This window comes from Arachis duranensis, chromosome 7 (genome assembly GCF_000817695.3).
Source record: "Arachis duranensis cultivar V14167 chromosome 7, aradu.V14167.gnm2.J7QH, whole genome shotgun sequence".
In the NCBI taxonomy this organism is placed as follows: domain Eukaryota; kingdom Viridiplantae; phylum Streptophyta; class Magnoliopsida; order Fabales; family Fabaceae; genus Arachis; species Arachis duranensis.
Genome location: NC_029778.3, coordinates 78,146,172 through 78,160,725, shown reverse-complemented (window position 1 = coordinate 78,160,725; position 14,554 = coordinate 78,146,172). Strand labels below are relative to the sequence as shown.

The 14,554-nt window shown below is 36.1% G+C and overlaps 5 protein-coding genes across 7 annotated transcripts in view; 3 read left to right on the top strand and 2 right to left on the bottom strand.

Moving 5' to 3' along the window:
• Positions 1 to 89: 89 nt before the first annotated feature.
• On the bottom strand, positions 90 to 1,501 carry LOC107459643 (DCC family protein At1g52590, chloroplastic). The gene is made up of 5 exons (XM_052252332.1): positions 1,030 to 1,501; positions 882 to 939; positions 664 to 771; positions 388 to 480; positions 90 to 302 (listed from the first exon to the last, which is right to left on the bottom strand). Exons 1-5 carry the CDS (start codon positions 1,217 to 1,219, stop codon positions 221 to 223), a joined length of 531 nt encoding a protein of 176 aa, XP_052108292.1. The 5' UTR covers positions 1,220 to 1,501; the 3' UTR covers positions 90 to 220.
• A 435-nt stretch (positions 1,502 to 1,936) lies between these two features.
• LOC107459646 (uncharacterized) lies at positions 1,937 to 3,806 on the top strand. Of its 2 annotated transcripts, XM_016077874.3 has the most exons (8): positions 1,940 to 2,328; positions 2,397 to 2,509; positions 2,570 to 2,641; positions 2,717 to 2,752; positions 3,088 to 3,133; positions 3,224 to 3,311; positions 3,381 to 3,438; positions 3,518 to 3,806. In XM_016077874.3, the coding sequence occupies exons 1-8, from the start codon at positions 2,286 to 2,288 to the stop codon at positions 3,557 to 3,559; spliced, it is 498 nt and encodes a 165-aa protein (XP_015933360.1). In that variant the 5' UTR covers positions 1,940 to 2,285; the 3' UTR covers positions 3,560 to 3,806. The 2 variants fall into 2 exon arrangements, with proteins under 2 accessions (XP_020982565.1, XP_015933360.1); XM_021126906.2 differs by lacking the exon at positions 2,570 to 2,641 and having other exon boundaries at positions 1,937 to 2,328.
• A 1,687-nt stretch (positions 3,807 to 5,493) lies between these two features.
• On the top strand, positions 5,494 to 9,081 carry LOC107459639 (pentatricopeptide repeat-containing protein At1g80150, mitochondrial). Of its 2 annotated transcripts, XM_021128169.2 has the most exons (3): positions 5,494 to 7,285; positions 8,182 to 8,360; positions 8,469 to 9,081. In XM_021128169.2, the coding sequence occupies exon 1, from the start codon at positions 5,849 to 5,851 to the stop codon at positions 7,049 to 7,051; it is 1,203 nt and encodes a 400-aa protein (XP_020983828.1). In that variant the 5' UTR covers positions 5,494 to 5,848; the 3' UTR covers positions 7,052 to 7,285; positions 8,182 to 8,360; positions 8,469 to 9,081. The 2 variants fall into 2 exon arrangements, with proteins under 2 accessions (XP_020983828.1, XP_015933353.1); XM_016077867.3 differs by having other exon boundaries at positions 8,182 to 9,081.
• An 847-nt stretch (positions 9,082 to 9,928) lies between these two features.
• LOC107459535 (pentatricopeptide repeat-containing protein At1g52620-like) overlaps positions 9,929 to 14,554 on the top strand; it is a 23,115-nt gene continuing 18,489 nt past the window's right edge. Inside the window, exon 1 of the mRNA XM_016077761.3 lies at positions 9,929 to 12,621. Coding sequence (XP_015933247.3) covers positions 10,010 to 12,490 — 2,481 coding nt within the window. The 5' untranslated portion in view covers positions 9,929 to 10,009 and the 3' untranslated portion in view covers positions 12,491 to 12,621. The remainder of the gene's footprint in view (positions 12,622 to 14,554) is intronic.
• Positions 13,170 to 14,554, bottom strand: part of LOC107459647 (uncharacterized protein At2g34160) — a gene marked incomplete in the record, with an annotated part of 1,656 nt that continues 271 nt past the window's right edge. The window contains 3 exon segments of the mRNA XM_016077875.3: positions 13,170 to 13,492; positions 13,737 to 13,801; positions 13,920 to 13,982. Coding sequence (XP_015933361.1) covers positions 13,391 to 13,492; positions 13,737 to 13,801; positions 13,920 to 13,982 — 230 coding nt within the window.

Here is a 14,554-nt window from a genome sequence, read left to right as displayed (position 1 = left end):
GAATTGATTTTCTTCTTTCCATCTATATTATATAAATCAATAGGTAAAACTTCCTGCTATGCAGTATACAGAAAAAATAAACTGAAAGATTTGAGGAAACTTTGGTGCTTCAATTGAGAATATTCTACTACTAATAGTACTATAATGATATTAACAACAAAGAACTCTATTTTTCTAAACATAGCATATTATTGCCAGTATATATTAATGCAAGACAGTGCTATATTTCGCATGATTCTGAACGACCAAAAACATTGTAACGATTGTCTGCAACATTGTCATAAACAAAATCCCTCACAAACCTGCAGAAGCCATCCAATGGATATGTCATGACCCTATTCCCATTCAGCTAAAAAAAAGCAAAGTGAAGGGGAAAATGGTACTCACAGAGGCACTAATTTAAGAAGTGCAGCAAGCTGAGGAAAGGGCAAGTCTATGTACTCCATTATCTTCAATACAGCTTCTGACTTGATGTATGATCTAGAATAATAATCAACCAAAAAGTCACAAGAGTTCAACTATTTATTTATCTTTTTAGCAATTTCCTCTTTCCTCACAAGGACTATATATAAGAACACATTCGGTTAGAAAGACAATGGAAATCCAACCAAATTACATAGACTGGTCTAAAATTGAATAATACTAAAACTTTCAAGAAAGTACCTATCTTTTTCAACAAGAACAACACTTGAGATGTCATCAGGAGCCCTTCCTGATCTCCTAAGTAACATTTTACCAGCTTCACTTTGAAGAGCTTCATATCTGATTGTTCTGTTCAAAAGTGAACAATATGTAAGACTACAAGAGACTAAATTGTTCTGTGAAATCATAAAAAAGAGAAGGCTATACATTTTACACGAAAAGAAAACAAGATGGCTTACTTATTTCGATCGTTATCACGAACGAACTTGACACCACCATTACACAAGTTGCAGACACCTGTGTGACAATTACAAGGAAAGACTTTTATCAAACACCTTGATTACTGAAACATGAAGGGATGATAATTGAGGTTTGAGGGTAGATTACCGTCAAACAACATGATGGGTCGTTTGTCTTGGAGGAAGAAAGTGTTTGTAGCTTCAACCCAGTTCACTGAATCGCTTCGGGGTTGCGAAAAAGTAGCAAAGGTACTCACTTTTCGCTGTGGCAGTGAGCATACCCTTGACCTTGACTTCAAGAGCCCAGCACAAAGAGGAACATGAAGCTGAAGAGCCATTGATATTTGGAAGTTGAAACACTGAATTGCCTGCAAGCTGTGAAATAAAAACTGAAACTTAAGTAACCCCCACAAGAAATTCAGCAGAATTCGTGAGGATAAGAGCTAATTCATCTAAGGCATAAGTGTTAGTGTTACAAGTGTGAGGAGTATTGAAATTAGTCCCACATCAAAGAAAAGAAAATAAAGAAGAGTGAGGAATTTATAAGATGAGAGACTCATTAACTTAACACCTTAAAATTTTAAGTTGGATATGATATTTTCTTATCTTATGTTCTCTAACTTGATTCCTCTCAAAATTTTTCCGATGACTGAGAGCTTCCTACAATTAGCCCAACAATAAGGTCATACTAATTAACACCATAAAGTTAATGTGATTTCAGTTTTTGTCAGTCATTATATAGATTTTGTATGAACTATTAAGAGATTATTATTATCATCATAAATTCTGCCCAAATCAATATTAAGATGTCAAATCATGGCTAGAATTATATTGAGTTTGTGGTTAAAAGAAAGTTTTGTATTGGGAGTGACGTGGCCTTATAGCATGGATCCACATGGATGAGTAAAATACCAGAACTGCTTGGGAGATAAAACAAAAGGGAACTCTTGTGGGATATTAAGGTTGGAATGTTGATTAACATCATCAATTCAGCATGTTTCTGTTTTAGCACCAAACTGCTCAATTTTTTTTTACCGCTCTGTTTAATTTTACACTGTACCATAAACAATGAGATCCTTCATTTGTTTCCACTACTAAAACGGAAAAGTTGCAGTCAATGTTTTCTAGATTTTGAAAGTAGTCTAATCACATGTAAATATACTATATTATCTAGAAATATTTGTTTTGAGCCGCCAATAATGTAATGGATGAGTTGGATGAGGTGTGACTGAATTCGAATGTGTTGTCACATTGTAATTGGATAGGTGCAAATATACTGCGTCAACGTTGTGTTATGTTGTGCCAAAGAATGAATAATTCAAATAAAAAGAAGTTTTTTGAAGATCATGACACAGTTGAATTGAATTGAAGAGTGGTAGCATCAGAAAGAAGAGAAAGAAGGGAATGACGTGGATTCGCCAGCAGCTCATGAAAGCTATTACACTCGGTTTGTTCCTCTACTCTAAGTCTTGTTTTTTTAGAGTACATACAATACAACTACACACACTTTTTCAGGCATGATTGTTGGGTCTGCACTGATAATATGGAAAGCATTGGTGTGCATGAGTGGCACTGAATCTCCTGTGGTGGTTGTTCTCTCTGGAAGCATGGAACCAGCGTTCAAGCGGGTACGTCATCTATCTCTTCCTTAAAAATTGATTCATTGACTTAGCTTATTAAGTATGCAGGGGGACATCCTATTCTTGTATATGAGCAAAGATCCAATTCGGGCAGGCGACATTCTTGTCTTTAATGTTGATGTAACTTCACTCCATCCATCACTTTCTATGCCTTTAATTTGCTTATTCGCTTATTATTTTCCTTTTGGTTATCAGGGGCGTGACATCCCCATTGTTCATCGCGTAATTCAGGTAACACAACACTCTGCGCTGCTTATAATTAGTTCATTAGTAACCTATCTCATTGGCCTTGTGATAAAACCACTCATCTCGAAAGTTTAAGCTGATGGGAGAAGATAACATTAATGTTTGATTTCGCATAGGTTTTCTTTTCTCTTTTATTTGCCTTATGCTATTTTTCTACTTTTAGAGTCCACTAAGGATCGAACTCTTAACCTTTCGGACATAGAACTCTGATACTATGTCGTGAATTTATGAAACCACTCATTCCAAAAGTTTAAGCTGATAGGAGAAAGTAACATTAATTGTTATATCTCTAATATGCCTGATCATTTTGAACTTTAAAGGTACATGAAAGACAAGATTCTGGGGAGGTCGATATTCTCACCAAAGGTACTTGTTAAAACTTGGCATATTCTCACCAAGCAAATTAGTTTTCCTTTACATATTTCATGTGTTTGCCTGCTGTGTTGTGTTGGGCAGGAGATAGCAACGAGGATGATGACAGGGTATTGTATGCTCAAGGTCAGCTTTGGCTACAAAGGCACCACATTATGGGAAGAGCTATTGGGTATGTATAGCTCATGTTATCATATTTGATTCATATCATCATTGCTTATGATATATTTTGTTAATGCAGGTCCTTACCTTATGCTGGTTGGGTCACAATTATCTTGACGGAAAAGCCTATCATTAAGGTGTGTCTATGCAACTTTTTGTTTTTGGTGAACCCCATAGTGATTTTCTGTGCTAAAGCTATTTCTTTCTTCATTGCAGTATGTCCTCATTGGTGCATTGGGGTTGCTCATCACCATTTGAAGACAGCAAATCAAAATCAAAATAAAAACCAAACCTCCTTATAGCTGTTCCTACTTGTCCACTTGTTCATTACACGTTGCTTCATCCCAATGCCCTGATGCTACAGGATACTAATTGTCCTTTAATTTATACACAAATATTAGCTAATATATTGATGCTTTGTAAATTTTAATAAAAAAGTGTAAGATTGATTTTTTTTTTTTCATATATTAAGAGCTTCGAAAGAACTATTACTTTTTCATTCTTTTTCATACAATAAAAAAAGGTTTATGCTTTTTATGTTAATTTTGGTGTTATTAGGTGGTCTTTTCTTAGCATATGGAAGTTGTTTGCGAGATAGCATTAAGTTTGCTATGAGGATTCTGTGTGATGCATATTAAAGCAGGTTATTAAAGCAGGTCCAAAGCTATGGGAAGTTGACTCTCTTCGTGCATGTTTGGGCGCTATTATTTTGTTCAAAATTTTTTTTTCAATGAAAAAAAGATATTTTTTTCATTTTTTAATGTGTTTAACAAATTTCTAATAGTAAAAGTAAGAGCACTAGTAAAATAAAAAAATCTTTTTTGAGAAACTGTAATTTACATCTTTTTTTAAAAGATCTTTTTTTCTTAAAAAAAGATGTTTTTCATGTAATAAATAAACAAAAAAGTACTTTTATATTGTTATACCCAAACATAATTAATAAATAAAAAACCTTTTTTACATGAGATATCCAAATATAAAATTATTTTTATTTCTCTATAAAATCTTTTAAAAAAAAATAATTTAAAAAAAAAAATTTTCTTAAAAACTCATCCAAACAAGCTCTTCGTATGGTTCCAAGAGAGGGGAATTTGCTTGCACACCCTGTCGCAAAGATGAAGAGCGCTAATGCTCTGCCAAGCAATTGGAGCAGCAACCCCCCTTTCCCTTATAGCTAATATATTGATGCTTTGTAAATTAAAAAAAAAAAGTGTAAGATTGATTTTTTTTTTTTTTTACTTTTGCATATATTAAGAGCAAAGAACTTTTTTTTTTCATTCTTTTAACCCATACCTAAGCTTCAACTAAATCCAATTTTGATATATAAACATTACTAAAATTTTGTTATTATTGATGATGATTAATGCTTTGTTAGATGTAGATTGAGGTCCAAATTCAGTACACGTGTATAGTCTCTCTTTCCATAGATTCATTGCCCCATAGTCCATAAATATATTGCCAAAGGGGATGCTAAATAGAGTTGTGATACCCTTTAAATTTGAGTTTTTTATTTTTTTTTGTGACAGAAATAAATTAAACAAAGAAAAACATAACAAATAAAATAAGGAATTGCTTAAATAGTGCAGTCCCGTTTAAGATTACTCTTAAACTCTTTCTAAGGTGAAAGAAGCTCCACATGCGAAAGTTGTAACTTCATCGCCATCTTTGTCATAGTATCTGCTACCGTGTTTGCATCTCTCATAATCAAACGAAAGTCAACACGCCAATTTCAATGCATGATATCTCTTATTTTGAGCACCAATGGATCAATAAACCCAAAACTATTTTGAGTAACAAGATTAAATGCTTCCACACAATCCGTCTCACAAATAACATCTCGTTGAGACGTTGACCCACATCCCAAACTAAGAGATATCCTTTCCAAATAGCAAACAACTCTCCCTTCGAATACTATTACTCTCAATCATTTCCAAACACCTCCTTTGTCAACTCCCATTACAATTTCTAATAACACAAGCAAAACCAACACTATCATCCGAACTAAAATAACTAGCATCACAATTAATCTTAAAAGTAACATTTTTATTTGTTAACTTCTTTGCTTTTTTTTTAAATATATATATAATTTAAAGTAACAGCTTATTTCCGAAAAAAACAAAAAAAATGTATACTCCTTTAACAAATTGTGCTAACAATAACAAGTAAGAAAGTTGAACCTAAAATGAGATATTCAATATATAATTAGTAGGCTGTGATTCAAGTGAAGTTATTTTTAAGAGAAGAGAGATTTGATGGATTGTTGAGATTTGAGAGTTGAGAGTGAAATACAGAATAGTATAAACGAGAATTTATATTGAGAAAATAACGGCAGCGGAGAGTGAGAGAAGGGTGGGTAGTGGTGGCGGAAGCCCATGAGCATGAGCATTTGGATTTGGCGGCGCCCTTTCGTTTGCAAGTTGTGAGTTCAAACCCTATTCTTCGATTTGTTAGCTGAGTGTCTCTGAGATTACAAGAAGTACTAAAATGGAGGTTCTTGGTTAGTGCGATCTTTCTGCAAAACGGCAAGGGGCATGATCCTCCCTTATCATGCTCTCCCTGCGACCCACGCGCAGACTCTGCAATTTCTCCCCTGCCGCAGTCGCCACCGCAGCCGCAGCTGCCTCTGAATCAAACGCCAAAACCTCTCCATCAAAACCCTTGCTGGCCCCCGCCCTCGACCGCCTCAAATCGGAGCGTAATCCCGACAAGCTCTTCCACCTCTTCAACGCCAATGCTACCAACCCTATCCTCGTTGAGAATCGCTTCGCCTTCGACGACACCGTTTCGCGCTTAGCTGGCGCGCGCCGCTTCGACTACATCGAGCGCCTCCTTGACCACCAGCTCCACCTCCCCCAGGGCCGCCGCGAGGGTTTCGTCGTTCGCATCATCAAGCTCTACGGCAAGGCCGGTATGACCCAACACGCCGTTGACACTTTCTATCGTATGCACCTTTTTGGGTGCTGTAGAACCGTCAAGTCCTTTAACGCCACGCTTTTGGTATTGTCTAGCACCAAAAACTACGATAATTTTGTTGACTTCTTAGGAACTGCTCCTCAAAGTTTTGGCATTCAATTAGATATTTATTCTGTTAATATTGCGATTAAGGCATTTTGTGACATGGGCCAGTTGCAAAAAGCTTATTTGTTTATGCTAGAGGTGGAAAATCAGGGTGTTAACCCTGATGTGGTGACCTATACTACTCTTTTGTCCGCATTTTACAGGAATAAAAGGTGGGAGATTGGGACTGGTTTGTGGAACCGTATGTTGTTGAAAGGGTTGATGCCGAGTTTGGCCACCTTTAATGTCCGGATTCAGTTTTTGGTTTGTATGAGAAGGGCTTGGGATGCTAATGCTACCATGGGTTTGATGCGGCGAGTGGGGATTGCGCCTGATGAGGCCACCTATAATTTGGTGATTAAAGGGTTTTGCCGAGCTGGTTTTATTGACATGGCGAAGAAGGTTTTCGATGCCTTATTGGGGGAGGGGCATAAGCCTAACAGTAAGATCTACCAGACCATGATTCATTATTTGTGTAAGAGTGGGGACTTCAATCTAGCTTACACTATGTGCAGAGATAGTATGCAGAAGAATTGGTTTCCAAATGTGGATACAATATGTATGCTGCTCAAAAGCCTCAAAGGAATTGGGCAGATCAATAGAGCAAGGACTATCCTTATGTTGGTTAAGAGGAGGAAACCTCCTTTCTCTTCTGATCACTTGACTGCCATGTGGTCCATATTGAATAGTTGAATTAAGTGGAATAGCTGAACAGGAAATCAGTTAGAAACAGAAACCTGAAAGCATCTCATATTCTTTGTATTCCATTCATTTATACATGTTGAAAAATTAACAAGCCTGGAATTTGATGGTGTTGCATCTAACAAGAAGTCAAATATAGTTATTCCCACTCAGTTTTGTGTACCTTCCTTAATAAAGTTTCATCAGGATGAAATTTCAGGAGGCAAATACAATAAAAACTCTTGTGTAAGTTCTATAGCGCCCTTTGCTCACCCAATTTTTTTATGAGTTCTGCTGTGTTTCTACCAGTTTCCCCTGTATAATACAAGCATCATTGGCTCTATCTCTCACACACATACACCATATTTGTGATTACTTACGTTGCTGACAAGTCTTGGATGATCTTAGAGCTATTTATGAGTATTAACATTAACCAATTAAGTGAATTTCCACTTGCATTGCCTGAAATCTGGAGTGGATTTATGTCCCATGTTTATTCTGAAGAATAACTTATTTTGTATTTTGGGTATAACTTCTGCACAATTGTGCCTGCATGAATGTATGTTATTGCATGGATGTAAATTTAGTTATTAAAATACTAATGTAATGTTTTCAGAATTGTGGTGGATATCACAATATTCATTTTTTATATCAATGATCAGATGTAAAACGTGGTAATAATATTCTTGAAATCAACATGCCAGCTACTTTAACATTCTCTTGTATATTTGATTATTATGGTGACATGCAGTAGGTAGACTTTTTTTTTTGTCTTAACTGCTCCTTCCTTCTTAAAACATCACTGTCATCTGCATGAACAGCATTGAATTTTGTGAATGAGAACACCAAATGCTTCAGCCATTTATGCTTTCCAAGGAGATCATATCAAATAGAAAGTGGAATGGATATCTGAGATTAGTTATTGAAATTGCAATTTGCCTTAGCAGTCTAGTACAATTTACGTGGTTTCTAATAATGACATGAAGGTTTTATTGATATTTTGAATATTCAAAGGGGATATCCTCCAATTTTTATTCTACTTAGCCTAAGGTTTGATATGCCTCTTGATCTGACATGTTTCACATCTGCACTTGTCATGTAATCCATGCTCAATTTCATGTGATTGTTTTTTAAAACTGCAGCTGACCATCTATAGGATGGGTCAAACTTAACGGAGGTTGACGATGTAACATATATTGCAAGGTCACAATATTGGAAATTCAGCAAAAAGCTATGGAACATTCATTGGAGGGCTTCTGTTCACTCTGCATTACACGGGGTTGATGCTTCTTGTGGAAGGAACAAGTAGTTTATAGAGAGGGTTTCGCTTTTGAAACTTGTTCTTATCTTCGTTGGTCTGATGTGCTTTGTATTAATTCTTCACCTGTTTCAATAAGCGCTTAAAGCTTTTGTGCTGATATAATTGCAGAATGTTCACCTGGTTTGAAGCTTTGGCATTCTCATTTAGGACTCAAGTTTTGGTTGAAGTGAATTGTAGTACAATTTGCATCAGCCAGTGGCTGCGAGATGGAGAATGGAGAGAGCATTACAGCAAGAAATTACAAAATCAATGGTATCAGTTTTGTGATTACCCATGGACATTAGACATCTAGTGTGTAACAACTTGACCATCAATAGGAATAATAAAACAGGGGGAGCGGAGAAACAACTGCAGTTATTGATTTGCTGACAGTGCTGTTGGACGGTTGGATGTTCCTTGGCTTAGATCATGAACAGAGGACATTTATATATTGCATGCAAGTACAACAATTACCACAAAACCTTTCACCCTATGATAGAGAGAGAGTTATTTACATAGGTCAATACCACCAAAGGATCCAATATTTCTATTGTAAATCATATAAACAAAGCATTGAAATCACAGAGCACCAAATGTATCTATAGTTGAGACGAAATTCTAAAATTCTAGCAAATTTTGTATGTAGGAGTGCCTACTATATGCAATGGATCTTGAGGAGGGCTTTTTTGAAATCTTAAATGAGGCCATCAGATAGACGAGTTTCATCTGGTTGATTCGGATAAATCACATATTCAAAACAATCGGGATTTAAATTTATGCAAATACAACATTTGGAGAGATTGGATACATTTCTTCTATATAAATCGCAGTTCATGAATGATTTATTCAACTAGAGTAAGACTCGTGTGATGTGCAAAGAGCTAAATTAATTATACTGTATAATATAAATTTTAAAGTATTATATTATTTAGGAATTAATTAGATAATATATAGATTAATGTTAAATTTTTATACTCATTTGTAAAAATATTTATAATTTGTATGTAATTTAATATAATTATTTTAAAAAGCCAAAAAAATATATAACAACAGAAGTCTTGGCTACTTTCTTAAATATTGACTTATTTGTGTTTTCTAATATTTTTATATAACAGAAGAATTTCTCATAGACTATTATACTTTATCATAAAAATTTAAATATAATTAATACTAAGAAGATAAGTTTTTTTTTTGTTGATATTTTCGAGTTGATGGTATTGTATAGTGTAATTTTAAAGTTTTTTTTTAGTATATTTGGAGATAATTTAAGAAAAATAATTGAGAATAAAAATACAAAAAATGTAGTATAACACTATAAATATACTTTATTAATAATGATATATTAGAATATATCCATAATAAACAAATATTGTTGTGTTATTATACACTTTAAATTTTTGTAATTGAAAATGTTGTTATTATAGTTTTAATATAGATATTAATTATATTTAACCGTTTCTTTTTAATTTAATAATGAAGTAATAATAGGTATTAAATTTAATTATATTTTGTAGCTAAGAAACTTTATAGATGAATCACACATTAACGTGGAAATGAGTCCAAAATAATTAGCTCAGTTGTAATAGAATCTGGTTGAACAATAAATCAAGCAGCTCCAAGAAGAGAGCTTGTCTTTCACAAATGATTGGCACCAAAACACTCAAAATCCAATGTCAAAGGCCATCCTCGCTCGAATCAAACCCCGTAACCGCCCCAAAGCCACCACCTTTACGCCGACCCGCTTCAGTCCCTGCATCCACAACCTCGTTATTGACGCCGTTCGAATACTGGCAACCCACGCCCAATGGCAGGACTCCCTCGAGTCTCGCTTTGCAGAATCCGAGGTTCTAGTTTCGGACGTTGCCCATTTCGTTCTAGACCGAATACACGACCCCGAACTGGGTTTGAAGTTCTTCGACTGGGCTAACTCGAGACCCTTTTCTTGTTCCCTCGATGGCTTTGCTTATTCCTCTCTTCTTAAGCTCTTGGCAAGATTCAGAGTGTTCTCCGAGATCGAGCTGGTTCTGGACAGCATGAAAGTTGGAAACTTGAAGCCTACCCATGAAGCTTTGAACTCTCTGATTCGAGCCTATGGAGATTCTGGGATGGTTGATGCTGCCCTACGGTTATTCTATACAGTGCGGGAAATGCATGGTTGTTTTCCCAGTGTTGTCGCTTCTAATTCGTTGCTGAATTGTTTGGTCAAAAGGGGGAACGTTGAGGTTGCAAGGAAGCTGTATGATGAAATGCTTGTGACAGATGGTGGCACTGGTAAGGTTGTGGATAACTATAGCACCGGGATAGTGGTTAAGGGTCTATGCGACTTTGGGAAGGTTGAGGAAGGTAGAAGGTTGATTGTAGATAGATGGGGGAAGGGTTGTGTGCCCCATGTTGTGTTCTACAATATGATTATTGATGGGTATTGCAAGAAGGGTGATCTCCAAGGTGCAACTAGAGTTTTCAAGGAACTGAAATTGAAGGGATTTTTGCCAACGTTAGAAACTTATGGTGCTATGATTAACAGTTTATGCAAGGAAGGGGATTTCGTGACAATTGATCAACTTATGAAAGAAATGGTTGAGAGGGGATTGAGTGTGAATATTCAAGTGTATAATAATATTATTGATGCTCAATACAAGCACGGTCTGGTGGCAAAAGTAGCTGAGACAATGAGAAGGATGGCTGAGATGGACTGTAAGCCGGATATTACTACGTACAATATTATGCTTAACTTTTCGTGTAGAGTTGGAAGGATCAAGGAAGCTGATGAACTTTTAGAGAGGGCAATAGAAAGGGGATTAATGCCTAACAAGTTTAGTTATACACCTCTTATGCATGCTTATTGCAGAAAAGGGGATTATGTTAAGGCATCAAATATGCTTTTTAAGTTTGCCGAAACAGGAGAAAAACCAGATGTGGTTTCGTATGGAGCTTTTATCCATGGAGCCGTTGCTGCTGGGGAAATTGATGTTGCACTTATGGTACGGGTTAAGATGATGGAAAGGGGAGTAATTGCTGATGCCCAAATTTACAATGTCCTGATGAGTGGCCTCTGCAAGAAAGGGAATTTTCCTGCTGCCAAATTGCTACTTTCAGAAATGCTTGACCGAAATGTTCAACCAGATGCATATGTTTATGCCACCTTGGTAGATGGATTAATTAGGAATGGTGAACTTGATGAGGCAAGAAAGCTTTTTGAAGTCATAATTACAAAGGGTATAGACCCCGGTATTGTTGGGTACAATGCCATGATTAAAGGTTTTTGTAAATTCGGAAAGATGGTAGATGCTCTCTCATGCTTGAATAGGATGAAAAATGCACGTCATGCTCCAGATGAATACACTTATTCCACATTTATAGATGGGTATGTGAAGCAGCATGACTTGCAAAGTGCACTCAAGATGTTTGGGCAGATGGTGAAACAGAAGCTCAAGCCAAATGTGGTCACCTACACGTCCTTGATCAACGGATTCTGCAATATAGCAGATTTGGGCAGAGCTGAAAAAGTTTTCGCAGCGATGCAATCTTTCAGTTTGCAGCCTAATGTTGTCACATACACTATACTTATAGGGGGATTTTGCAAGACCGCTAAACTTGAAAAGGCAGCAACATATTTTGAACTTATGCTGACAAATAGTTGTCTCCCAAATGACACTACGTTCCATTATCTGATAAATGGTTTGACAAATAATACAAACGCACTGGTTCTTGTTGAGAAAAATGAGTCTGACAAAGATTGCAGAACCTTGCTATTGGATTTCTTTGCAGTGATGATATCGGATGGATGGAGCCCTGTGATTGCTGCTTATGATTCCATTATTATTTGTCTTTGTAAGCATGGAATGTTTGACACTGCTCAGTTATTGCAAACAAAGATGCAGAGTAAGGGGTTTCCTATGGATCCTGTATGTTTCAGCGCTCTGCTACATGGGTTATGCCAGAAAGGTAAATCAAAAGAGTGGAGAAATACTATAACTTGCGACATAAGTAAGATTGACCTACAAACTGCTGTTACGTATTCCCTGATATTAGACAAATACTTGGGTCAAGGTATGCATTCAGAGGCTTCGGTTATTTTGCAGACCTTGATTGATGACTCCAGGGCTTCTGAGCATCCTGCAGAACATGATCTAAAGGTTATAGTAAGATAGGAAACGAGGAAATGTAATATATATAAATGAAATATACGGGGAGTTAGAATTTCAAAAAAGATGACCCTTCCATATTTTTTATCTGGATTCTGCCATGCTTGAGGACAGCATCCATGAAAGAAACAATGCAGGTTTTTCATTCTATAATTATTTTTATGAAAACGGTATTTAGTTCACTCCGTGCTATGAATTGAAGCATGGGAAGTGGCTACCTGTAAAAGCAGAGTCTGCAATATATACTGGCACTTTATGATTGATCATAAGGCATTGTTCTGTGAGTTAAAGCTTCAGGTACATTTGGCAGTTCACTAGTTAAATTTGAACGTTTCCTACAAATTGCACTTGGCTCTTTTCTATCTTAGATTGGCAGCTACTTGGTTAATAGTCAGTTGGTCACTCATGGATGGTGAATATCTCAAATACTTTAGAAAATAAATTTGAAATTTCTGATTTTTCGTAGAAATGGTAATTTGGCAAGTACATTTGCCAATGGCCACTGAAACGTGCTGTGATGTCATGTACACTATCAAGTTTATTACATTGGATTCAACTAGTTTAGGGCATTCGATATTTCAGTAATTTATTCAAGAATCTCTAAACTATATTGCATTAATATTAAAAATAATGATAGTGGTTTTAATTAAGACACTTGTTATTAAAAGACACCAATTGCGACGAATTAAGACCAAAACTTGATCAAGATATATAGTTATGAAATGAATCTCTCTACATAAACGACAAACCGAACCCAGGAAGAAGAGAAACTAGTAAGTGCCTTCATAGTTCAACACTGAAGGGCTTGTCTACTAATGAATCCTATCCATATCCTCTATCTTGCAACAACAACAAAATGCAAATCACTAGGAAATACACATCATCATCCCACATGGACGTAGAACTTCATGCACCCTGCTCATCAATATCTCCATTTTCACCATCTTCAGCAGCTGCGGCAGCCATCAACTCATCGAAATTTGCTGTCTTTCCAAGTACTATTTCAATCTGAAAACATGATTCATCAAATTAAGAACTCGGTCAAATCATAAAGCAGGATGGAAAGCTTGAGGAGGGAACAAGCCTGTTTGGCCGTACTATAAAATCAACAGGAACTGTGTATTATTGTTATTATTCTTATATGCACTTCTTTTAACTCCTCAATGAACAAACCCACAAGCCAATGACCAAAGCCAAGCAGGCTCTAAGGCAAACATTCTAGAGTAAAACAAAACAGCATTTGTACCATTACCTTGGCCTTTTGGACAGGTCTACCTCTAGAATCATCCTTTATGTCTACGGTTGATGTCATGATTTCTGCATCAATATTTAAGACGCCATCACGAATCAAATTAGATTATTCAACCAACTAGGAGTTAGAAAGGGAAGTGGTTAGGGAAGTTCCCCAGGAGGATGAAACAAGATTGTATCTCACTCTTTTCAACAGCAAGCCCGTTATTTTTCAATATCTCAGCAACAGTAACCACCGTGGCAATAGCTGTGGCAATAAGATAGAAACACATTACAATGGTAGTGAAACCAAAGTTCAAGGAAAGTTGTGACCGGTATAAAAGAGATGGAACTGAAAACTAGAGAGTAAAGATCAACTATTCAAGGAAACAATATGACTTTTCATATAATAGCATCCAATAAGTTATTCCCTAATGATTCAGCTAAATCTTCATGTCATAATTGCAAATGCACATTCCTTTGCAGGGTTGTTATGGCAAATTTTGTGCAGACACTTCCATATTTGATAAATAAATGATTATACTTAAATCCCGAAGTGGAACAGGGCAGTTTCAGGGTAGAGAGCAACCCAATTAGAGTTGGGAAGATCTTCGAAGCTAATATTGATAAGAATAACTAAAAGATTCGGACAATGCCAACAACCCTATGTGACTACGAGCAGTAACATATTTTGTTTAAATAAAATTAAATAAATAAGAAACGGAGGAAAATATTCGTGAAAGAATATGATACCCATCCCGAGTGCTGAGAGCTCGACCTCATTATGCTGTTGCATGTACCTCTGCAGATAATCGATAATAATGAGTCAGAACAGAGAGA